This window comes from Nicotiana tomentosiformis, chromosome 4 (assembly GCF_000390325.3).
Source record: "Nicotiana tomentosiformis chromosome 4, ASM39032v3, whole genome shotgun sequence".
In the NCBI taxonomy this organism is placed as follows: Eukaryota; Viridiplantae; Streptophyta; class Magnoliopsida; order Solanales; family Solanaceae; genus Nicotiana; species Nicotiana tomentosiformis.
The window spans coordinates 52041377-52067139 of NC_090815.1; the positions used below are offsets into that span (position 1 = coordinate 52041377).

General features: G+C 38.2%; 2 protein-coding genes across 3 annotated transcripts; one reads left to right on the forward strand and one right to left on the reverse strand.

Moving 5' to 3' along the window:
* Positions 1-305: 305 nt before the first annotated feature.
* On the forward strand, positions 306-8838 carry LOC104099115 (uncharacterized). 2 transcript variants are annotated; one of them, XM_009606017.4, is made up of 10 exons: positions 306-895; positions 4651-5133; positions 5284-5441; positions 5742-5825; positions 5914-5966; positions 6876-6957; positions 7256-7363; positions 7520-7643; positions 7818-7903; positions 8292-8838. In XM_009606017.4, the coding sequence occupies exons 1-10, from the start codon at positions 535-537 to the stop codon at positions 8514-8516; spliced, it is 1764 nt and encodes a 587-aa protein (XP_009604312.1). In that variant the 5' UTR covers positions 306-534; the 3' UTR covers positions 8517-8838. The 2 variants fall into 2 exon arrangements, with proteins under 2 accessions (XP_009604312.1, XP_009604313.1); XM_009606018.4 differs by having other exon boundaries at positions 7809-7903; positions 8292-8715.
* Positions 8839-9213: 375 nt separating this feature from the next.
* Positions 9214-24531, reverse strand: LOC104099114 (ribose-phosphate pyrophosphokinase 4-like). The gene is made up of 7 exons (XM_009606016.4): positions 24031-24531; positions 22223-22538; positions 22006-22101; positions 20811-20879; positions 11158-11286; positions 10364-10463; positions 9214-9637 (listed from the first exon to the last, which is right to left on the reverse strand). The coding sequence occupies exons 1-7, from the start codon at positions 24393-24395 to the stop codon at positions 9504-9506; spliced, it is 1209 nt and encodes a 402-aa protein (XP_009604311.1). The 5' UTR covers positions 24396-24531; the 3' UTR covers positions 9214-9503.
* Positions 24532-25763: the final 1232 nt, after the last annotated feature.

The following is a 25763-nucleotide window of genomic DNA, read 5'->3' on the forward strand; positions in this document are numbered from 1 at the left end:
CTGTTCTAATTTATGTGAACCTATTTCCTTTTTTGTATGTTCCAAGAAGAATGATCCCTTTCTAAATTTAAAAATAATTTTGCTTAAACTTACAATTATACCCTTAATGAGAAACTTTTATAACCATACAAATACTCTGGGGCTCTTTTTGAATTGTTTAGGACCACAAATTTTAAAAGTTTTCTTTTTTTCTTAAACCTATATTTTAAGAATGCAAGTTGTAAATTCATTGCAAGTTGCAATTTGAGCTATGTTCAAAGTGAGTTATATTAAAGAAAAAAAGAGAGGAAAGGAGAGCTGAAAGAAAGAACGCAATTTTGTGAGACAACTTGCAACATCGTTGTAATATTCTGTGTTTGTGCGTATATATTCCTTATTCATTATCGTGCCGAGGTAGACGGTCACCGTCCTTACGCACTTCCCCACCGAGTAATTGATGTGTTCCGACTTCCGGCGATCTCATCTACTCGTAAAACCCAGCAACTCACAAAAATCAGAGCTTTATTAGAGTTGCCAGAACAAAGAAATATAGCTATGAAAGCTTTGTTATATCCAGACCCATTGATATCTCCAGTACCAATTACAAAAAACAGACCTTTTTTGAATCCTCAAACTTCCGTCCGCATTCCCATTAAACGCGTCGACTATTGGGTGGGGAAAAGCAGTTATTCGGCCATTAATGCTGTATTGGATTCGGCATCGATTGATGAACTGAGGCTACAAGAACCCGATATTAAGAACCCTGCTCTGTCAACTTCGTATCGGAATTCTGAGTTACCAAAGCCCAATCAGACTGTACTGGAAGCTCAAACCAAAGTTTGTACTGGGCCCACTCAAACCAGGCCTCTCACTGAGGAACAGGCCTTCAAGGTTTTGGACACCATTTTGAAATCAGGTTATTCTGATTTGACTTTGTCTCTCTAATTTTTATTCATTTCTTTTGTTTTTCTGGTACTGTGACATGTTTTAGGATTTAAGTTATATAAACAGATAAAGAATTCTTTTTACACCATCCATCAGTATAATTATTACTTATCATTTTTTCTGGGTCATGAATCATTGCTATTGTGAACTATCCTGTCACGACCCAAAACCCCACCAAGGTCGTGATGACACTTAATGTAACCCTTTAGGTAAGCCAACACTTATAATCAATCAAAGTAAGACAAAAATAAAGGATAATCCGCTGTCATGATAAAGATAAAACATATATAAGTCTGACAACATCAACTAAATGCGAAAAATACGTCAATCTCCCAAAAAATCCGGCAGTACAGAATCATGAGCTACTAAAAAGAGTACAACTAGGTCTCAAATATAAAATGTTGTCTAGAACAAAATAAACATTAGGATAGATAAGAAAGGGATTCCATAAGCTGCAAATCCAACATAGCAGCTCACCACGAAGTCTCCAAAGCTAAGCAACTAAGCACCCTCCTGGACGCCGCTAGGACCAATACCAAGATCTACACAGAAATGTGCAGAAGTGTAGTATGAGTACATAATTAACGCACACTCAGTAAGTAGCAAGTCTAACCCCGATGAAGTAGTGGCGAGGTTTAGACGAAATGTACATACTTAACCTGTTTCACTCATAAAAATATACATAAATGGAGAAAACAACCAAGAAACCACAGATATAAATAGCAAGGTGGCCCTGTCAAGGAACAAGTATTAAACATATCGAATCCGCATATAAGGATGGTATGCACCAAATAGCATGTGAATGCATACCTCTACGTGAGTTTAGAATGTCTATGCATGATAAAAACTCAGCTCTACTTTAACCAAAACCTCCTAGGTGCCCGACACCTCCTTGGTATCCAATATCACTGCTCACACATGGCCCAAAATAACATGGATAATCACATGACTCCAAAGGGATGGATCCAAATCACTGCGCTCGAGCATTATAGCTCCATAATTTATCATTAATATCTCAGAAATTAGTCATCAAACCGTATGGAATGTACATCGTGCCAAATCATAATAACTGCATGGAATGTCCGATCGTGCCAACCTCAGTCCATACTAGAGTATCATATGCAGGGACGCATGCATATGAACAAGAAATAAGCATGTATATTGCATATGGACAGAGAAATCAGCATGCAGAGATGTGTGCATGTGTATAAGTAAGACTACAACTTAAGTTGCTTGGACACGAGTGCGGATCTAGAGGTCTGATCCTACGGATCCTAGTACGGATACGGGTGAGGGATCCGACTAAAAATAATTCAAAAATATAAAAATTATCTCTAAATTATGAGAAAATTTGTGGAATACTTACGTATAGTTTGTAAAGTGTGGATTTCTTCTTTATTCTCAAGTTGTAGTATGTAAAGTGTTGATTTCCTAGATAAGGTATACTATTTACTTCAAATTTACCCTAGCTTTTGGTTCTGATTTCGGGATATCTCGTCTCGAATTTTTTCGTCTGTCGTGGTCAAAGTACCCAAAATATTTTTACCAAATCAGGTACGGATCCCATACCCATACCCATACTAGTGTTGTGTCGACACGGGTGCGACACAACTGCCATGTCGGAGCAACTTAGACTACAACTACAACATGTAATTCAACATGCCAAATAGCCCATCATGTCCAAATGAAGCATCAAAAGGCTAGACATAATCTCTAGTATAAATAAAGTTGCTCAAGCAGTCATACAACAATTAAGGCATAAAACAAGAAGAAATATATCTCGTACAAGGCACAAAGAAGCCTAAAATCTACCCCAAACATGGTATAACCTTGGCACCCGCATATACGCTCGTCACCTCGCATATACGTTGTCCCCAAACACATATTATTTATCATACAAGTCCATTTTAGGAAAATTCCGTCAAATCAAAATTAGCCAGGATACTTACCTTATCCGAAATAAGCCTCAACCTTCCAAAATGCCCTTTCCTCTATCATTGGCCTCCAAACGCTCCAAATCCAGCCAAATAATACTCAACGAGGTCAAATATAGGTATAAAAACTAACTCCAGACGATAAAACTTCAATCTTTAATCAAATTTTAAAAGTCAACAAAAAAGTCAACCTGGGTCCACATGGTCAAAACCCGAGTTTAAGGTCAGATCCGTCGACCCATAACCCCAGAGTCCAAATATGTGATTAGTTTCCAAATCCGAGTATAAATCGACACTCAAAACCTTAAAATACACTTTTCCAACTTTTGGACAACTCCAATTTCTCTTGTTCAATCCCATGTTTTGATGTTAAATATAGCGATAGATTCATGTAAAAATCATAGATTTAGGTTAGAATCACTTACCCCAACCTTGTAGATGAATCTCTAGGCCAAAACCTAGTCCCACAAGCTCTAACAACTAGAAAAATATGCCAAAAACACGAAATGGGGCTATTTATACGAAGGGCTAAAGCTGTAGAATTCTGCAGCAAAATTTGGCCTACCGCGTCATGGGGTGCGCCGCGGTAGGTCTGCAAACCTGCAACTTTTTTCTAGCTTTGCCCTTTAGCTCCCCCGACATTCCGAAACACACCCAATCCCCTCGGGATCCCGTCCAATCATCCCAACAAGTTCGTATACCCTCTACAAGCTTGTCCAAGGGCTCAAAACACATCTGGAAACATTACAACTAAGAATCAAGCTCCAAACCAGATATGAACTTTCTTAAGTTTTTCAAGCTTCAAACTTACAAAATAGGCCCGAATCACTCTCGACCCCTTCGGGTCACCTCTCAACCATCCCAGTAAGTCCAAATAACCTATATGGACTTTTCCAAAGGCTTAAAACACAAAATGAAACGCAATAACACAAAAGTGAACCCCAAGTCAAACTTATGAACTTTGAAGTTCTTCAACGTGCCAACTTTCAACCAAAAGTGCCGAATCTTCCGGACCACCCGATACCCGATCCAAATATACGTACAAGTCCAAAATTACCATACAAACCTATCAGAACTTTCAAATTACCAATCCGAGCCCGTTTACCCAAAATGTTGACTTTGGTCAACTCTCTTAGTTAAAGGCTCTAGTCATGAACCAAGTGTTCCAAACTCCCGAACCTCTTGGGACCTGAACCACTCGTCCTTGCAAATCATAAAACATCAAATGAACCTACGGGAAATCTCAAATAGGGGAATGGGGTTCTAGAACTCAAAACGACCGGTTTGGTCGTTACATATCCAAATTAGCTTTTAAATTACCTGATCTGAATAAGTACTTCTTACACCATCAGAAAATTAGAATTTAAGCTCGTTTTATTTTTCTATTTCCTTTTGAGTAGAACTTGTTTGTATATTCAATACAGTGTGATATTACAGAAACAGGAGAAGTCAGAAACAGTCTAAGTAGTCCCAACTAATTATGTTTCAAATAATTCCGGTTCGTATTGTAGCTCGGAGTTATTGATGGTTAGTACATCTGGTGTCCTGATTTTGGCCCTCTTCCAGAAATCTGCATGCCGATGTTGCTTGATTTAAATCACTGCAAGTATACCTTCAGAAGATAAAATTGACAAGGTCAAAGTAATTTAAATAAAGCAAAACCACAAAAATTATTGAGGCAGGAATTCCCATATCCCAGAGTAAAACTTGCTTTGCCATTAAAATGGATATATCTGTGTAAGACTTCTTGATGACTACTGAAGTTACTTAGTAGCATAATGTTTGATTTCAGCAAAGGGAGAGCTCAAAGACGAAGAACCAGTATCAAAAGCACAACTTGGGGCATTTTTTTCTGCAATGACCATTCGTGCAAATGCCTTCCCAGAGCCAACCCAATGGAGTGAAGGGGAAAGGCGTGCAATGAACCATTATTGGCCGCAATTGATTCGAGTGCTTCCCCAGGATACCATATTTATTGCTGATCCAGAAGGCTCGATAATGGGAGTTGGCAGTTCAATAGGCCCTCAATTCGTTGGTAATGGTACTGCGGAGATGAGACTCGTTGGTACCCTTAGGGAAGTTTTGGCTGGGGGTCATCTTGGATATGAGGAAGTTCAGGGTGTTCTAAAAGATGTCCTTCCATTGGAAGTAGGAAAAATGGAATCATCTAGTGTAAGTGAGTCACTGTTTTCTGCATTTATGATAGGCCAACGAATGAATCGGGAAACAGACCGTGAGCTGAAAGCCTACTGCCTTGCATTTGATAATGAACTTGGTAATATACTATTTCCTTTTGTCTAAAAAGAATTGGTTGTTGCTTGTTACGTGCCTGCTGCTAAATGACATTGGTTGTTGCTTGTTACGTGCCTGCTGCTAAATGACATTTCTTTATTATCTGCTTTAATCTTGTCATCATCCCTTTCAGGCCCTGCACCCGTTGCTGATGTAAACTCATTGACTCACTACGGTGAGCCTTATGATGGAAATACCCGCTACTTCAGAAGTACACTGTTTGTTGCTGCTGTTAGATCCTGCTATGGTGAATCTTGCTTGCTCCATGGTGTGGATTGGATGCCACCAAAGGTGTCATATGTGCCTATATGCTGTAATAAGATATCCATTACTTAATATCTATATCTAAAATTTATGTCTGATATATATACGGAAAAGATATTACTAGTAGAAAACATGAATATGCAAGGAAATATTTACTTGAAGAGGCACCTGCTGCAAGAAGCTGTCCTCAAATAGTCACCTTCAAATGAAAATTTGAGTTTGCAGAAAATTTTATGATCCAATAATAGCAGATAGATTTCTACATCCGTTCAATTTTTATTTTTTTTGAAGCAAGTGGTTTAACCAAACCTCATTTTCTTATTCCAGGGAGGCATCACTGAAGAACAAATGCTGATGTTTATGGGAGCAAACACACACTTAACACCCTCTCAAGTTAAAAAGCTTCTTGAGGTCCATGATTTTCCCGTCCCTTGATACCTTTTTTGCATTAAACTTACATAAAATGTTGCAGTTTATTAGTAATCCAAATTGTATTCAGGATGATGAAGTTGGTTTTGCTTATATAAGTCAACGAGAAGCTCGCCCATCTTTGTACGTAGATCCAACCTTTCAGAAACCGAATCATTCTCTTTATTTTTGTTTTTTTCCTTTTTTTTTCTTGCATGTCCTAAAGGGAAAGATAATGCCTCAATTAACTCCCCAGCAACTGTCCTAGCAGTTAAAAATAGAAAGGATATATTTCTGCTGTAGATTCTGCAATCTGGTCTTCCCAATTCTGAAGGCTTTTTAAAGTTCTAGGTTCATAGAATCTGATGGTTTGAGATATTCTGTATGGCTGTTCCAAAGCCTTTCTATATGTTGGACTCCTCCCTTCCTCGATGTTCTTAATATTTCAGTTTCCCATCTGAACATGGCTCCTACCGTTGAGTCTCTTCTTCACTTTTGACTTTTCTTGGCTTACTTAAAAAATATGTGAGATATCATTATGTCTTCTATTTGAGTACTTTTACCATGCTCTTATTTATTTGTTTGTTTGGGGGAAGGCAGTTTCTTTTTGGTGCAAGACTGCAAGTATAAAACACTAAATTCTGATATCTAGCTAGGCTTAGAACAGCTACTCCATTCCTGAATATCGTGTGAAAATTAAGAAATAAAATTACTTATATTTAAAATATTTATGCATAAGTTATGCTTTTTTTTTTTTTTTTTGAAATGGCTTATGCATTATTTTTTTGAAATGGATAATATGTTATACTTATCACTAGAGGCTAAAAGTTTCAACTTAATTGCAAAATTACTTGCCAATAATTGGCTGACCCCGAAGGTTAAGCACCTAGTCAGTACTTCGTCTGTATTCATATATATGTCCGTTTAAGGCACAGCTCAGTTGTAGAAAGAAATTGTTCCTTAGATCATTGCTTTATGAATGTAACCTGTGTTAAACTTCCATGATAATAAGAAGCAGCTAACATGATGGTCCATATGTTATTGTATTTGCAGATACTCATTGATAGGGTTAAGGGAACATATAAAGAAACGCCCACCACTGGCGACAGCTGAGAAAGTTCAACAAATTGTGCGGGTAGGTCATGTTACTGTTTGTTTCTTTTGTACCAAATACAAAAAATGCATTTAGGTCTACGTATTTAAATTTCTAGATTTCAAGTATGTTATTATCTTGTTCTGCTTACTTATGAGCTTAGCTTAGAACTGGTCATGAATTAATTCAATTGACTCTCAATCACATGTAGGTTCTTTAGAAAGAAGTTATAGGCTCTTAGATGGCTTTTTCTTTTCTCCAATTTGTATTTTTAAAAGCAGAAGCTCCTTGCAGCTTGGACAAGTTGATCTTTAGTTGAATTGTTCTGTTTTCTCTTCAGGCTCGGGGGAAGGAAGCAATTGTTGCTGGTTTCTATCACGAAGGCTATGAAGAACCATTGTTGATGCTTATGAGGAGACGGGGTGTGCATGCTGGTTTGGTTGTAAAGGTACTTCATGACCTGAAAGAAGATTTCTTTTTGGGGTGGGTGGGGCGGTGGGGATGGTCCCCTCTGCTGTTTATTATCATCTCTGACCTGAGAAAACCAGTGGCAACATTGATTTCGCGAGTTGTACATAATCTCTGTAGATGTTTGCATCTTTAGGGTGAGGAAGGCGCACTTTCAATGACGACGAGGTTGAGGACAGCAAATGCATCAAAAGGATTTCCTGTGAATTATTGCTCAGGGTTTCGTTCAGTGAATTTGGCACCTGCTTGTGCAGTTGATGGTACGTGTTTACCATACTGTCAGTGATTTTATCCCTTACTTTCTATGTTGAGTTGCTGAATTTCTGCTTCTCCAAGTACATAAAAACAACATACCCATTCTAAAGAAAATAGACAATGAGGTAACTGGTTTTAAGCATCTTTTCAGCAAGCTCAAGCTTTTTAAGATGTCGCAGGTGTATCACGTGAGAGTTTCAATATTGAGGTTAATGCTAAGGATTATGGCTTTGCACCCACAGATACTCCAAGAACAGATAGATCTGTAAGCTCCGTCTCTCTTTTTTCTCTTTCAAATGCTTTCTGTTCCCAGAATTTACTAGCACCAAAATTTGTCAGAGCGATAAGTGATTTTTATCATTTTGCATGTTACACTGATTGCTCTTTGCCATTGTATATATTGGGACTACTATCTTGGTGGCCGCATCAATTCTAAAAGTTTATAAATGACTATATTTTGTGAAGTTAACCATGTGGTCCAAGATCATCGGTTTACTTTGTTTAGGTTTTGAAACTTCTAGACGGAAATCAAGGCCAGTTGCTTCAACTTGAGTGCTTCTCTCGTACTTCCAGCCTATTCCTCGAGCTTTGTCCTTCTGGTGGTAATATAAATCAAGATGATTAAACCTTTGTTCCTTTGTAAATTTCTTTAGGTTGCAAAGAATATAGAGTTGGGTTTAGCAGCTTTACGTGGAGAGAAAGGTCCAGCATATGATAGAATTGTCTTAAATGCTGGTATGATCGATCATTTGCTTGGGTCTGATGGAGCTCAAGACATAAGTGCAGCTTTAGATAGAGCCAGAGAAGCCATTGATAGTGGCAAGGCCTTGACAAGATTCCTGAATTACATCAAGACATCTAACAAAGTGATATCATAGTTTGAGGCATGTTGGATTTTCTCCTTCCTCGTCTAGGCCATTATCCCAGCAAATGTGTAATGGGTTTATGTCCATATGCATGTGCAGATGATGGAAGTTGAAATTCAAAATTGTTTTCTTTATCTTTTGTCTTTTAAATCTGTTGTACATGTCGGAAAGATTTTCACTGTTTCAATTTTGCTTAGGCAAGCTTCTCTCATACCGTTCCCCCTTTTTCCCTACTTGAAAAGGTCTCTTCCGTAGAGGACTTGAGAACTGATCTAAAGAACTGTTCTGATATTTAGTTATGAACTTAATGTCAGTATTACTATTAGCTTATTCATGAACGAGTACTTGAAGGAACTAATATCTCTTGTCAGCTTTGATTTCCACTTGAAGGCCGGATAAAATGGTCTGAAAATCTGTAGGTATGAAAAAGAAGGAATAGAAAAGAGAGGGTATAGATAGAAAGTTTGCTTTCATGAAAGATAACCTAATGGTAATTCCGAAACAGATAACCTAGAAATTGTGTAAATAAAGAGTAAAGATACATGAAAAATGTCTTGGTAATTCCAGCATCTCCTTTGTTATGTCCTTTCTCTTTTATCACGGTAAGCACATGCATGATGCCAACAAATGATCCACTGACAAAATTGTTGCATGACTGGACTTTCTTCCTAATTCGAAAGTCACAACGGCTAGAAATAAGAACTGCATATCATGCAAGAAAGCAATTTTATGAGAAAGAAAAGATCCATTTCTCGAGGTACATTCATCATCTCCGTGAAGAAGTTTGAAAGAGTAGAAACATCTTAGTTATGCTACAATCGAAGTGTATATCTTTTTGAGAAGTAGATTAACTAAGAAAGTTCTATCTAATCACTTGAGTAGCACCAGTTATTGCGGTAGTGCTGCCTGGAAGAGCTCGCTTCTCCTTGCTTTCTCTATACTTGTCTTGAATCAAAGGTGAATATAAAGAATGAAATAACAGCTTAGGAGGATCTGCAATTAAATCTGAAGTGCAGCTGCTATGGGAGCGGCGAGGCTCAGAACCTCAAATGGCTTTCTGTCTTTCACCTCCTTCACTGTTCGAGGGCATGAATCTGTGATCCAGAAGTAGGTCATCCCATTCTCCGGACTACCTGAAAAAGTTAGAAGGTAAATAGGGATGAGAAAAATCAAGAGGATAGACCAAAACTCAAGACAGACATTCAGAGTGCGGTTGTGCATTTCATTGAGAATTTAAAAACTTTTAGATATGCTAACAAATTTTAATATTAATTTGCTAAATACGGACGAAATTTCAAAGATCATGCTGCAAACACACTTGGTGCCTGAATGTGTTGTATTGCTGAATAATATCTACTTTCAGTTGCCAAATTTTATTAGTACATAATTTTTCCAGTCTAACACCAAGAACAACAACAAACCCATTATATTCCCACAAGTGGCGTATGGGGAGGGTAGTGTGTACGCAGACCTTATCCCTACCTTGTGAAGGTAGAGAGGCGGTTTCCGATAGACCCTCGGCTCAAGGAAAGATGAAACAACTATTCAAGGAATTTTTCATGAAATGGATAGAGGCAGAAAAGACCACCACTCGGTCAAAAGAATAGTAGAGGAAGATTTCGAAAAGCACATTAAAGCATGGTAATTTAGCATTATTTAGGGAAAAACCTGTTAAAAGATACATGATTTTTTCCCGATAAGGATATATAAAAGTCTAATAAATCAGAAGAGATCTCAAACGTGATGCCACACACTCGAGCCTTCTGCAAAGATTTTAAGGGCTTTGACATTTTGGCAGAACCAATCTTATAGAAGGAAATTATTGCTACTAATATAAGAACCTGAGAACACATGCCTACCTCCTTTGTCGTGGTTAAACCGCTGCCATGATCTGTTTGGAAAAATTCCGTGGGTCACATAAGCACTTATTTTTTGAGCTCCATGTCTAGCCAACACTTTCTGCAAAAAGGCAGAGAATAGTTTTCTACTTGAAATAACAAAAGAGAAAAAGTATATATCAATTTTCAAGAATGTCAACTCTATACAGCATGGTCAAATATTTTATACTTCTACTCTGCATCTAAGTATTTTAAAAAATGTGCATACTAATAACAGGTTTGTTAAGAAGATACATATGCTACTATGACCCTCTCCACATTTCATAATCTTCTCATTGAGAATACAACCCTTCAACATGGAAAAAAAAGAAATCTAAATAAGTTTCTCCAGTTTTAGAGCATACAGAACTAACAACTATAAAGCAGTACCTTGAATTCATGGACCCAAGAATGGTACTTTCTGCACTTTGTTTCAGTTCTACCTTTTAAATGCTAGGATTTCATTACTTACCTAAATGAGGCCAACTTTTCACTTATCAGAGACTACATCAAAACAAAAGACCGTACATAAATAGCTTCTGCTTCACTAGTTTCTGCCAAGTAACTTGGATTAGCCAGAATGGAAATGAGTTACAAAAGTATCAGAACCAAATATAGAGGAGCATTAGACTCTAGATAGGAATGTTTTTATTTCCTTTCTTTTTTTAACCGACCAGGTCATAAACGTATAGCTAAATATGAGGGCTCTAGCCTAATGTGAGGGGAAGTAAATTTGTTCAGATGTAACAAGCAGTCAGCACCATTAGCTTTCTCACCTGGCATTCTGTTAGGGTGCCACCTGATTGTACAAGATCATCCACTATCACCACATGACGTCCATCAGGATCTCCCTCCTTAATCCGTACAATTCGTTGATCACCTTCCCTAACTTTAGCACAGACAATCTGATAATCAACCACAACAGGCCATATATAAATGAGCAGGGCGAACGTGGTTCCAGATGTAAGGCAAATTGAAAAGCAAAGATGTAGTCTTTCAGTAAGATGATAAAAATTCCAGCAGCTTGATTATTGAAGGACCCAACAATTTCTTAAGGAATAAACTATATTCAACCAGAACAAGTAGATGATGATATGCACAGCCTGCTAAATCCAGAAAACTAACACCCTGAATAGCATACGGTAGCGGTCAATGCAAATACAGACATGCGCGCAAACTTCGTAAGCTCACATACTGCACATTTTAAGAAGCTCATAACATAGCGGGATCCACTCCCCTCTTCCCTACCCCCTCCCCAAAGATAAAACATCAATGAATCATCAATCATGCATTAAATCCCAAATCAGCTAGGGCTGGTATTTTCCCTCTTTATCTATTATTTGTTTGGTAGGTAAGGGGCAGGGAGGGATCATTTTACAATGTTAGTCACTACGTACTTATTTAAGGAGTGGGGGAATGGGAAGGGTACCCTAATTTGTGAAAAGGAGAAAGCCTCGATAACCCCCAACCCTGGAGGAGTAAGTGCTCCAGAGTTTAATTCACCACTCAATTCAGGAAACCCAAGTACCAGTACACTGAATTCAACACCTAAGTCAGCTGGTATGACGACTGGAGTAGTAAGCCCAGAAAGAGCTTACTGCAGCGAGAATGGTTATTTCAAACGGTGAGGATCAGGAGATGCGTGGAGCTTTCACTCAAGAGGCTAAATCCAGCGCAAGCAAAATAGTTGTAAATGAAGAGCAGTGGGAGAAGGAACAACGTGATGCCATTCCAGTACCTCAGAAAAAGGTAGAACCGATCAATGGGAACGGAGAGAAAACATGGGCAAAATTGTTCTCTGGTAACAGGATGGCGGCAAGGGGAATGGACCTAGTGTTTGTTCCCCCTTTGATTCAGGATGGAATCAGGAAGGCACAATTGAAACAGGATGAAACGAAGATTGAGAATGAGAAATGGAAAAAGGCTATTATGCCATATGTAATTGGAGAATCTCCACCAATTGGTGCCACAGAGAGATTCATAGCCTCACAATGGAATTTCGCTGCTAAACCAAAGGTATACTATCATAATGAGGGGTATTTTGTCATACTTTTCAATACCATGGAGGACAAAAATGAGGTACTTTACTCAGGGCCACACACCATAAATAATAGGCCAGTAATCCTGAAATCGTGGTCTGCTGATTTTACTTTCTATGATGTTCTAAAGACTATTCCATTATGGGTAAATTTTCCAAATTTGCCACTGAATTGTTGGGGAAGGGTCGCTTTGCGTAGAATTGCTAGTGGACGGGGATGCCCTATATATGCTGATGAATGCACCACGAGTACAAAAAGGATTTCTTTTGCCAGAGTGCTCATCGAAATGGACATTACAAAGGAGTTGCCTAGAGGCATTAGAGTGCAGGACTCAACTGGGAAGGAATGTGATGAGATGGTAGAGTATGACTGGGTACCACAATACTGTAATAAGTGTCTAATGGTTGGACACAACTACAATAGACCAAAAGGAGTACCAGGGACACAAGTGACAAAGCAATAGGATGGAAAACAAAAGCAGAAGGCAGAAACATAAAATCAGCAGGAAAAAATTAAAAAATCATCTAAAATATGCAGGCAGGTTAGGAGCCAAAAGCCAGAAGTCCAATGGTGGGAAAGAGGACCAATAAAACAGGTTGACAAGAACATAGGCAAACAAGTGACTCAATCACAGCAGGTTGAATCACATGCACTGGGAGCTGATCAAGATGTCTGGCAGAGAGCAAAGGGAAGGGGTGTACAAACAAGCCAATTGATTCCAACTCAGAGCAATTGTGAATGCACAATGGATGATTGATATGCCTCCTATGCAGATTCAAGTGATGAATCCTCACTTCTCAGATCATTCTCCACTAAGTATAGAGGTTGAAGCAACAATGGACAACAGAAAGAGACCTTTCAGATTCTATAACTGTCTAGCTGATCATCCAGACTTTGGGAAAATAGTACAGGAATACTGGAGCATCAGGAGAGGAGATATGTGGAGCATTTGGCAGAACTTAAAATGTGTGAAAGCTGCTTTAAAAGGACTCAACAAGAAGGAATTTGTAGATACCACTAAAAAGGTCCAGAAGCTAAGGGGAGATCTGGAAAGCATACAAGCACAAATGAGGAATACTGCATCAAGTGCAGACATGTTTGAAACAGAAAAGGATATAAGATTGCAGTTGGAAAAATGGAGTATGATATAGGAGAGCATTTACAAACAAAAATTTAGAGTACAATGGCTTAAACTGGGAGACTCTAATACAGCTTTTTTCTTTGCTAGCATGAAAGGGAGAGCCTCACAGAATTAGATCAAAATGCTCACCGAAGAAGATGGAAGCTTGATAAGAATGCAGAAGGAATAGAAGATGAGATAGTGGGTTTTTACAAGTGTTAGTTAGTTAGTTGTTATGTAAATAAGAATAGTCCTACATGGAATAAGAGTAGTGTAGGAATTGTGTATTGTTATAAATAGGGATACTTGTATTATAGTTAATACACATCAATAATATAATTTTCCGAGTTATTAATTCTCACATGTTATCAGTGCAACAGTGAGAAACTCCGGAAAGGTCGGATAGTCGATGTGCATCAATTTCCGGCAACTCTTTCCAGAATATGATGGTGTCACCTCTCTGTTGGTGAGTGTTGTGCTAAAACCAACACCACCAACATACTCGGAAAGCTCCGGCGACCAAACCCCAAGAAACCAGTTCGGCAGAAACCCTACCACGCGCCGTCTAGCGCGGCTTAAAGCTCTGATGCCGGCGATGCGTCAGTCACACGCGCCGGCACATGGACACTGTTCTGTTCCGGCCAGTTTTTGACAAAAGTTCTTTTGGACAGTCCGTTCGCCCATCAATTCCCAGCCTACCCATCATATTTTCTTTTTATTCCGATCACTTTCAATTTTTTCCGGCAGAAATAGTGATTTTCTGGCAAAAACAATGATTTCTTCCCTGTTTCAGCAAGGTACATCTGATTATTTTTATTATTTGTTTCTAGACCTCTCTCCAATCCAACGATGTCTTTGGGAATTGATGTATTTGGTTTTAAAAGCACGGGTTCTGCAAATTCAAGCTTCATGATTACTTCGGAGCCCTTAATGGGAAGCTCAAACTATTTAGCTTGGGCTTCCTCTGTTGAGTTGTGGTGCAAGGGTCAAGGTGTTCAAGACCGCTTAACCAAAAAGGCTAATGAGGGAGATGAAAAGGCCAAAGCACAGTGGGAAAAGATCGATGCTTAGTTATGTAGTATCCTGTGGCGATCTATTGATTCCAAGTTGATGCCTTTGTTTCGTCCATTCCAGGCATGTCATTTAGTTTGGGAAAAGGCTCGTGCTTTATACACTAATGACATATCTCATTTCTATGATGTGATATCGCGGAAGACAAACTTGAAGAAACGGGAATTGGATATGTCTACTTACTTGGGACAAGTACAGGCAGTCATGGAAGAATTTGACAAGTTGATGCCAGTTTCTGCTAGTATTGAAAAGCAACAAGAGCAACGACAGAATATGTTTCTAGTTCTTACACTCGTTGGACTTCCTAATGACCTTGATTCAGTACGTGACCAGATTTTGGCTAGTCCGACTGTCCTTATAGTTGATGAATTATTCTCTCGATTACTTCGCCTTGCTGCAGCACCAAGTCACCCAGTGATCTCATCACAAACACTTGACTCCTCTGTTCTCGCATCCCAGATAGTGGACAACCGGGCATCTCAAACTATGGAGAATAGACGAAGAGGAGGTCGTTTTGGAAGATCTAGACCCAAGTGTTCTTATTATCATAAACTTGGACACACTCATGAAGTTTGCTATTCTTTACATGGTCGACCACCCAAAAATGCTTATGTTCCTCAGACCGAGACTACACGTAACCAGTGATTTTCTTTATCTATAGGGGAATATAATGAGTTCCTTCAGTATCAAGCAAGCAGACATCTCCACAAGTAGCCTCGGTTGCTCAAACTGATACTTCTGTTACTGGTAATTCTTTTGCTTGTGCTTCCCAGTCTAGTACTCTTGGACCATGGGTCATGGACTCAGACGCTTCTGATCATATCTCTGGTAACAAATCACTTTTGTCGAATATTGTATATTCATAGTATGTTCCCACTGCTACTTTAGCCAATGGGTTTCAAACTAAAGCAAAAGGAGTTGGACAAGCTAATCCCTTATCTTCTGTCACTCTAGATTATGTTCTTTATGTCCCTGGCTGTCCTTTTAGTCTTGCAATTATTAGTCATTTGACTCGTGCCCTCCATTGGAATATATTTTATTGATGATTCTTTTATTATGCAGGACCGCAGTACGGGGCAGACGATTGGCACATGGCGTGAATCAGAAGGCCTTTACTACCTTAACTCACTCATTCCCTCCACAGCATGTCTAGTTACAGATCCTCCAGACCTAATTCACAGACGTTTAGGACATCCGAGTTTATCCAAGTTTCAGAAGATGGTGCATAGTTTATCTAGTTTGTCTACATTAGATTGTGAGTCGTGTCAGCTTGGAAAATATACCCGAGCTTCCTTTCCGCGTAGTGTTGAGAGTCATACAGAGTCTGTTTTCTCTTTAGTTCATTTTGATATATAGGGTCCTAGTAGAGTCAGTTCAATCTTTGGATTTCGTTATTTTGATAGTTTCACTGATGATTATTCAAGATGTACTTGGTTTTCTTAATGAAAGATCGTTCTCAGTTGTTTTCTATATTCCAAAATTTTTGTACTGAAATCAAAATCAATTTGGTGTTTCTATTCGCACTTTTCGCAGTGATAATGCGTTATAATATTTATCATCTCAGTTTCAGCAGTTTATAACTTCTCAAGGAATTATTCATCAGACATCTTGTCCTTATACCCCTCGGCAAAATGGGGTTGCAGAGAGAAAGAATAGGCACCTTATGATTAATCGGATGCCTTCATCTCCCATCCAGAATCAGATTTTGTATTCAGTATTGTTTCCCCAGTCACCCTTATACTCTCTTCCCCCTCGTGTTTTTGGGAGCACTGTTTCGTTCATAACTTAGACCCTGGGAAAGATAAGTTAGCTCCTCGTGCTCTCAAGTGTGTCTTCCTTGGTTATTCTCGTATTCATAAAGGATATCTTTGTTACTCACATGATCTTTGTACGTACCTTATGTCAGCTGACGCATTTTTTGAGTCTAAACCTTTCTTTACCTCTTCTGACCACCATGATATATCTGAGGTCTTACCTATACCGACCTTTGAGGAGTTTACTATAGCTCCTCCCCTACCTTCAGCCACAAAAGTCTTACCCATACCAACCGTTGAGGAGTCTACTGTTGCTCCTCCTAGATCCCCAGCCACAAGAACACCACTCTTGACTTATCGTCGTCGTCCGCGCCCAGCATCAGGCCCAGCTGATTCACGTCCTGCACCTGACCCTGCTCCTATGCGGACTTGTCTCTTCCTAGTACACCGATTGCACTTCGGAAAGGTATACATACCACACTTAATCCTTATTCCCATTATGTCGGTTTAAGTTATCATCGTCTGTCATCACCCCATTATGCTTTTATATTTTCTTTGTCCTCTGTGTCCATCCCTAAGTCTATAGGTAAAGCATTGTCTCATCCAGGATGGCAACAGGCTATGATTGACGAGATGTCTGCTTTACATACGAGTGGTACTTGAGAGCATCTTCCTCTTCCTTCAGGTAAATCTACTGTTGGTTGTCGTTGGGTTTATGCAGTCAAAGTTGGTCCGGATGGCCAGTTTGATCGACTTAAGGCCCGTCTTGTTGCCAAATGATATACTCAAATATTTGGGCTCGATTACAGTGATACTTTCTCTCTCGTGGCTAAAATAGCATTAATCCGCCTTTTTCTATCCATGGTTGTTCGCCATTAGCCTCTCTATTAGCTGGACATTAAGAATGTTTTTCTTCACGGTGACCTTGAGGAACAAGTTTATATGGAGCAACCACCTGGTTTTGTTACTCGGGGGACTCTCGTGGCCTTGTATGTCGCTTGTGCCGGTCACTTTATGGTCTAAAGCAGTATCCTCGAGCGTGGTTTGGTAAGTTTAGCACAGTTATCCAGGAGTTTGACATGATTCGCAGAGAAGCTGATCACTCTGTGTTTTATCGGCATTCTGATTTAAGTCTCTGTATTTATCTGGTGGTCTATGTTAGCGATATTATTATTACCGGCAATGACCAGGATGGTATTACTAAATTGAAGCAACATCTCTTTCAACACTTTGGGACTAAGGATCTGGGCAGATTAAAGTATTTTCTGGGTATTGAGGTCGCTCAGTCTAGCTCAGGTATTATGATCTTACAACGGAAGTATGCCTTAGACATTCTTGAGGAGACAGGAATGATAGGTTGTAGACCCGTTGACACTCCGATGGATCCGAATTCTAAACTTTTGCCAGGACAGGGGGAGCCGCTTAGCGATCCTGCAAGATATAGGCAGCTGGTTGGTAAATTAAATATCTCACAGTGACTAAACCCGATATTTCCTTTCCTGTGAGTGTTGTAAGTCAGTTTATGGATTCTCCTTGTGATAGTCATTGGGATGCAGTTGTCCGCATTCTTCGATATATAAAATCAGCTCCAGTCAAAGGATTATTGTTTGAGGATCGAGGCCATGAGTAGATCGTTGGATACGCAGATGCTGATTGGGCAGGATCACCTTCTGATAGACGTTCTACGCCTGGATAATGTGTTTTAGTAGGAGGCAATTTGGTGTTTTGGAAGAGCAAGAAACAGAATGTAGTTGCTCGATCTAGTGCAGAAGCAGGATATCGAGCAATGGCTATGGCAACATGTGAGCTAGTTTGGATCAAACAATTGCTCAAGGAGTTGAAATTTGGTAAAATTAGTCAGATAGAACTTGTGTGCGATAATCAAGTTGCCCTTCATATTGCATCAAATCCGGTGTTACATGAGAGAACTAAACACATTGAGACTGACTCTCACTTCGTCAGAGAAAAGATACTCTCAAGAGATATTGCAACAAAGTTTGTGAAGTCGAATGATCAGCTTGCAGATATTTTTACCAAGTCCCTCACTGGTCCCCGTATTAGTTATATATTTAACAAGCTCGGTACATATGATTTGTATGCACCGGCTTGAGGGGGAGTGTTAGATAGTTATGAAAATAACCCAAGTCCCACATGGAATAGGAGTAGAATATGTATTGTGTATAGTTACAAATAGAGCTATTGTAAAACACTTAATAGAATATCAATAATGGATTTTTCTCCCGTGCATTCTCACAGCTTTCAAAAATTTTCCAGATCATCAGGCTTGATAGCAAACCAAGACAAAAGTTGTATCTATTTTGGAGGGGTTCCACTAGATATACAGCAGCTGATTACACAAAGCCTAGGTTTCTCTGTAGGTTCTCTACCTTTTAGATACCTGGGGGGTGCCTCTGAGTATAAAAAGATTATCGGTGGCTCAATGTCAAACTCTGACGGACAAGATGCTTGCAAAGGTGAACCATTGGACAGCAAAATTCATGTCGTATGCAGGAAGGTTGCAATTGATTAAGAGTGTTATGATTGCCATCCAATCCTTTTGGTCACAAATATTTCCATTACCAAAGAAGAAAATTCTGAAGTTTGAAACTATTTGTAAAAGATTTCTTTGGACGTGTGAATCTGAAGGCAACAAAAAGGCATTGGTGGCTTGGGAGAAGTTGTGTTGGCCCACGTCTGCGGGAGGGCTGAACATCACTGACATACTAAGATGAAAAAAGCAATCCTGCTAACTGTGGCATTTCTTTTTAAGCCTAGCTGGAATTTCCTGGACAATGCCAAACAATCCTGCTAACCTTCTTAGTAGCTGGAACAATGGAGAGGCAAACATTCAACATAAGAATTGGTGGAAAGTCATCCCTGCTTGCATATGGTGGGCTATATGGAAGGAAAGAAATGCCAGAATTTTTGAAGATAAGCAAAGCTCTTACCAGAAAATTAAGCTAAACTGTTTTTTGTTGTTTCATTTTTGGTGTAAGGAGAGCTATAGGGTGGATGTACATTCTTTGTTTGATCTGCTAGAAGAATTGTAAAGGATAGACTAAGGGGTTCAGTTTTTTCTTTTGGTTCTGATTGTGGTGACACACAATCTTGTAATTATTTTTCTCATATATATAATCGTTACCTTTCTCAAAAAAAAAAAGATGAAAAAAGCAGCAGTCCTAAAGCACCTACGTAATCTATGTAAGAAGAAGGATAGATTATGGATACAGTGGATGCATATATATTACATAAAGAAAGGTGTAGTATGGAATACATATGCCAAGCAAGCTTCATGGTTAACTCAAAAAGACCTAAGTGCTGCAAAGTACCTACCAGAAGCAAATATAAGAGTGGAGGATATTTTGAATGCAGAAAGCTATTCCATTAGAGACATCTATAACATACTTAGAGGAGACTTTCCTGAAGTTGAGTGGAGGAAGCTGATGTGCAACAATCAGAGTAGTCCTAGGTGGATCTTTATACTATACATAGCATTACAGGGCAGGTTATACACCAGAGACAGGCTTATCAAATGGGGCGTACTAACCAGTCCATTTTGCTCATTATGTGAAGGAGGAGCAGAGGACCATGAACACTTATTTTTCAAGTGCAGCTACTCAACAGCAATATGGAGAAAGCTGCTATACTGGATAGGAATCAATAGGGATGCACAAGGTTGGACTGAGAAATCAGCTGGGCTACAAAATATGCATCAGGAAGACAACCATTAGCAGCAGTGTAAAGAATGGCCTTAACTAGTGCTGTCTATCACATATGGCAGGAGAGAAATGGGAGAACTTTCCGCATGAAGAAGAGGACCAGTGATGATATTGTTAGAGCAATAGTTCAAGAGATTCATTGTCGAGGAAGTATGAGTCCTAGACTAGCCAAACAACTGCAGGAGCTAAACTTTTATCCTTAGCTAGTTTGCTTTAGATTTGAATTAGGAGTATTGGTGCTGTTTAGTTTAAGAGTCTTTAGAGTTGGGGCTATATGTCCAACTTTAGTATGAAAGCTATATGGTTTTGTTTTATACTTGTACATATTTCCCTGGTAATAAAAAATTTCTAATTACCAAAAACAAAAAAGGAGCGGTTTATGGCATTCATCTTTGGGTCACAGGTGCTCGAGCACATTTATAAAAGTCAATAATCCTATTTGCAATTTGTAAAATACAATTTGCACTTATTTAAGGGGGTTATGACAACTTTGAGCATAGGTACTAGAGGGCCTTTAGAAAGGTCAATAGTCCTACTTGCAATTTGTAAAATACAAGTGCATGACGAAGAAACTGAAGATTCGAGACAATAAAAAGGGGAACTATAATTCAATCCCATATTAGAGCATACAGGAGCAAGTTTACAAGCATAAAAACATGAATATAAATGTATGATCACCATGCTGATGGAGTTATTTTGAGCAACAAACTAGTTTTGAAGGAATACCATTGGAAAATGCTGAAGCTGCTTGTGAAAACGTTTCCATGCACCATCATCAGGAAAAGCTAGAGATATCTACAGAAAGCAACAGGACGTCGATTATTAGCAGGAAAAAATATTTAACCATTGACCACTTCCATTATTTCAATCATACAAGTAGTAGGTGAAAAATCGGTATCCTGCAATGTCACAAGCACATTATGTGATCTACAAATTTTAGGACCAAAAAGACCGTTACATTTCCTTTTTAATTTTTCTTCATGCAATGGGAATAGCACCCCAAAGGAATTCATTTCCTTTTTATTTTTCTTCATGTAATGGGAAAAGCAACCCAAAGGAATTCATTAATTTTAAAATCATAGTCTAGACTCATCTTTCATAACTAGTTCATGCTTGAATTCTGAACCGTTAAATCTAAGCACGAGTTTGGAAAAAATAACTATAGCCTCTGGTTATTGGAAGGCAGTACTAATACAAATTCATTCTGTTTATAAGCACATCGGAAAAGAACATAAACCAAACAGTACATCTGTTTGAGAGCAAATCTTTGAGGACTCTGAACTGGACACCAAAACTAGAACAACTCTTAAGAAGCTTTACAAATTTCAAGTGTATGTCCTAGCAACAATCAAGCTCAAATAACTACAGAGCAGGATTCAAATCCCATCAGAGGTGAAAAATGATAGTGATTTCTTTTCATCTGTCTAAGTTTTGAGGGACAAAGTTAATCGGAATATGTACTAGTGGGAGCTAGCAGGTGTCCTGTGCATTAGTCGAGGTGTGGGGAAATTGGCCCGGACACCACAGTTATCAAAAAGGAAAAAAACAGCTATTAAGCTTGACGTAGCTAATCTGCCAGAAAAGATGCTTTGATTCTTATTACACTCATTTTTATTATAGAATACCGAGTCACATCCACCTAGTTTTACCCATCAGAGGTTGGACTGAAGGGATAAAAACATTTAGCTTAAAGAGATGAGAAGTTTACTTGTTTCAATATCCTCACGATCCCTTCGCTTTATGTGCTATAAGATTCATCAACATGTTAGTTTACTGGAGTTCCTCAACATCAGATTTTGCAAAGAATACAAAAACATTCGGAAGAGAAACACCGCTATTTCCAGCATCGGAATATCAAACATATGATTAACTTGTTTATGTTACCTCATACCAGGATAAAAGGAAAGGAAACAAAACTTACATTGTCAGAGTCAGGGAGTTGTTGTAGCCTATTCAGAAGCAAGGGGATCCCGCTCTCGAAGCATGGTAGTATATTGTCTCCAAAGTAGAACCTCTCCTGTAATTGAGGAAGTCACATAAACAAGCATCAACTTAAGATTACAATGACATATAAGCTAGAAAATGACCAGCATGAAAAAACATCAGGTTTTTCAGGAAGACATGACTTTGGTATACACCTGCAAGGCATGGATATCAAAGGTAACTAAACTAGTTGGTCCTCCTCGAGGAACTGGAATGTTTGACAAAATCCTGGCAAGCGTAAAAGCTGTGGCAACATCACCTTCATCCTCCATACGCTCAGATGTGCCCGTTGGGAAGAACGGAAGGACAAGTGTGAATGAGGAAACGAAGAGCTTTGGCAATGCATAAATAACTGATAATTGCTCAAAAATCACCCCAGGAGAACTAAATGAAGCAAGGAAAGCTGCATGCTGTCCACGGATGCCATGAGCATTAGATATGAATAGGTTTGGGAATCCATCTTCAAAAGTCCTGAATTTATTTAGACCAAATCAACTTTGCAAAATAATACAATAAACAGTACTTGTGGTCCTCTTACTCAATTAAGTTATGTTCCCTTAATAATGCAGCAAGTATAGGGGTCAGAAAATCAAATTAATTCTACACTCTCACTCATTTTTCTTAAATTCGATTTAAAATTGTTATCCAAGTCTATTTAACATAAATATATCTGATCAAACTATTAGTTTATTTTGACAAGCATGTTTCTATGGCGCCAAGAAGGGAACTTTGATCTCATCGTAAGCAGGCAAAACTCCAATTTCCAAAGTTTACCCTTGTGGACCTATTAACCAGAATGAATTTGGTACTTCTTTCGCCCCATTTTATGTGACATTGAACTTAACACATTAGTTTGATTTGTATGTTACACAAAAGAAAGAGTGGAATAAAAAATTAGCTAAATAGTTAAAAGTTCTGGTTCAGTATACAACCCTTAATAAAAGCTGGCAATTTCTCCTTTTTATTTCTTCTCGGTCTTCCACCTCATCTAGGCTCAGTAATTAGTTATAAATTACTCGTTCTGTCCCAATTTATATGACACTTTCCATCTTGGGACATCCCAAATCGTTCAATAACATTATTCTTTTACCCAGTTTAATACCACAAGTGGGGTATGAGGAGGGTAGTGTCTACGCAGACCTTACCCCTACGTGGTGAAGATCTTTACAACCTTCACAAACTTTAAAGAATTTAAATTCTTTGATATGGTGTTTTATTTATCAAACTGACTTTTATCCATAAATTCAATGTTTTTTTCCCACAATCACCAATTTATAATACAAGTAAAAAAATATGTTTAACTCCATGCTTAATCAAATACAGCCATATAAAATGGAACTGTGTAAATAATTTTAAAGAAAAATAACATATCACTACTTAAATATGATTAGTTAAAATATATTTAAATTCTACTAATTCATAAAAATTAATCACTCTATCCCAATTTATGTGATATTCTTTTCTATTTTGACTTTCCAAAAAAATACTCCATCTGTTCGCTTTTAGTTGACTTTTGACTTTGCACTCCAACAACAACAACAACAGCCCAAGTGAGGCCTGGGAGGGTAGGGTAGGTCGATAGAAAAAATAGTACGTATTTTACAATTTTACCCATAAAAAAAGTATTAGAAAAATAATTTGGGAATTAGTAGTTAATGACGGGGTAAAACATGAAAAAAAGATTGATTTGCTAAAATGGAAAAGTAAAAATAAAAATATATTTTTAGTATAATGGACAAGTAAAAGTGAACTGAGCGAGTAATATCGTTCTATATTGAGAAAGAATTTAACTTTAAACTTTCAATGACTACTATGTCTATAACTTATTTTATTCCACAAATTTGGAAAGTGTATTTTTTCTTAATCTTTGTGCCTAGTCATGCAACACCAAGGAGTATAGAAGATAATTTTACTAAAAACAATGTCGAATTAATAAATAAATAAGGAGTTGGGCGAATCTTACCTCCAAGTGATACTACGGAGCTCAATGGCGTCAGATTGAGAAGCAATTCGCTCAGCAAGATCTTTCATCTCATCGCAATAGAATAAGCAAACTCTCTTCGAATTCTTACCAGCAGAACCCAAAGCAGCAGCTGCAGACATTGGGATTGAAGGAGGTTTCAGAATAATATGAATTGGATCAGTCGCTGAGACACAGCCCACCGTCCACCTTTGGTTACTCTCAAATTCACATCGAATGGAAAAATCCTTATTACGCTTGAAGGATCGCGAGAGGATAAAAGTGGAATTATGGAATTTGTCAAGGGTTTTTGAGGAATGTGAAGAGACGACCGGCGGCGACGGCGACGGCGGAGTTGTGGCTGACATGGGGTGGAAGTGTGTCAGTGTTAACGGGTTGTGTAAGGGTGGAGGAACTAAAGACTATTAGAATTGCGGCTAGAGCTGGCGGCACTTTGTGTTGTAAGGAAAGAAAATATAAATACACTTCCGCTCGGACCAAACTACATTAACTTACAATCTACATATATACTCCTATATGGAGTACATAGTTTAGGACATTAGGTTCCATGTACGGGTGTTGTAACAAATATTTATGTAATCAAGTCTCATAAAAATAATTTTTTTGAAATACTTGATTATGGTGGATGTTCGTAACTACTAAGGGAGTAACACCCACTATACTTCTCCATTAATCTTACCATTATGATTGTAACTCCAATACCTTCATTATCTTTCTCATGATCTCAATAGTTCCTGGGATTGAATTCAACTAGCTTACAAGGAGTGAATCTATGCATTCTTATTTTAAATTATTTTGAGGTTGGCTTGGTCTAGTTTATATTACATGACAATACAAATAAATTTTTGCAGGAAAATAAGCGGACTAAATGAAGAATGTCCATATTGACTATGGCTTGAGGGTAAGACGGTGGATTCAAGTTCACTGCACCATAAGGGTAAGGCGTCGGGTGTGAGTCCCGGTGCACCGTGATTATAAGAGTTGGGTTTGATCCCAACTCATTATGGCTTAACATGCCGTTATATGGGTAAGACATTGGGTTTGAGTCCCAATGCACCATATTGATGATATAATGATTACTAAAGAAAAATAATGCCTTTTCATGAAAAGGCATGAAGCTTGTCCCATTTGATTTGCTCCATTCTTAAAGTGAATGTGATAGCAGTGTATAATAAGTCTAAATGAAAATAAATGGTTGACCAAAGAACGTGAGCGTGCTAAAGATCAAAACAATAATAGTCATCATTATGGTAATTATAAAAAAGAGAATAATAAGGGTTCTCAAAATAATCCTTCCAAGGTTAAAGAAATATGTATCAATGTGGTCTGTTAATACGAGGCACGTTCACATGATTATAGTCCATTCCTTGAAAATATGACTTGTGATAAGCATTGTAAATGCGGACTCATTCATGAAAGTGAATGTGAAAATATATATGTGATAAAAATTATGCATAAGAATGCGCTTATGCATGGTTGGATAAATACTACAACTCACCTCTAAGGGAGGTTTGAGAGAAAGAAAGAAAATGCATATTACTGTGTGGTTACATGGATATGTCATTAGTCGCGTACATATGGTACGCCAAAAATATATCGTCATGTCTTATAAAAAGTTATTAAAGGAAAATTTAAAGCAAGAAATGATTTTGCTAATGCTGATTTTGACCATGACAATTATTACGAAATAATTTTCTCCGTAAAGGAGATATTCA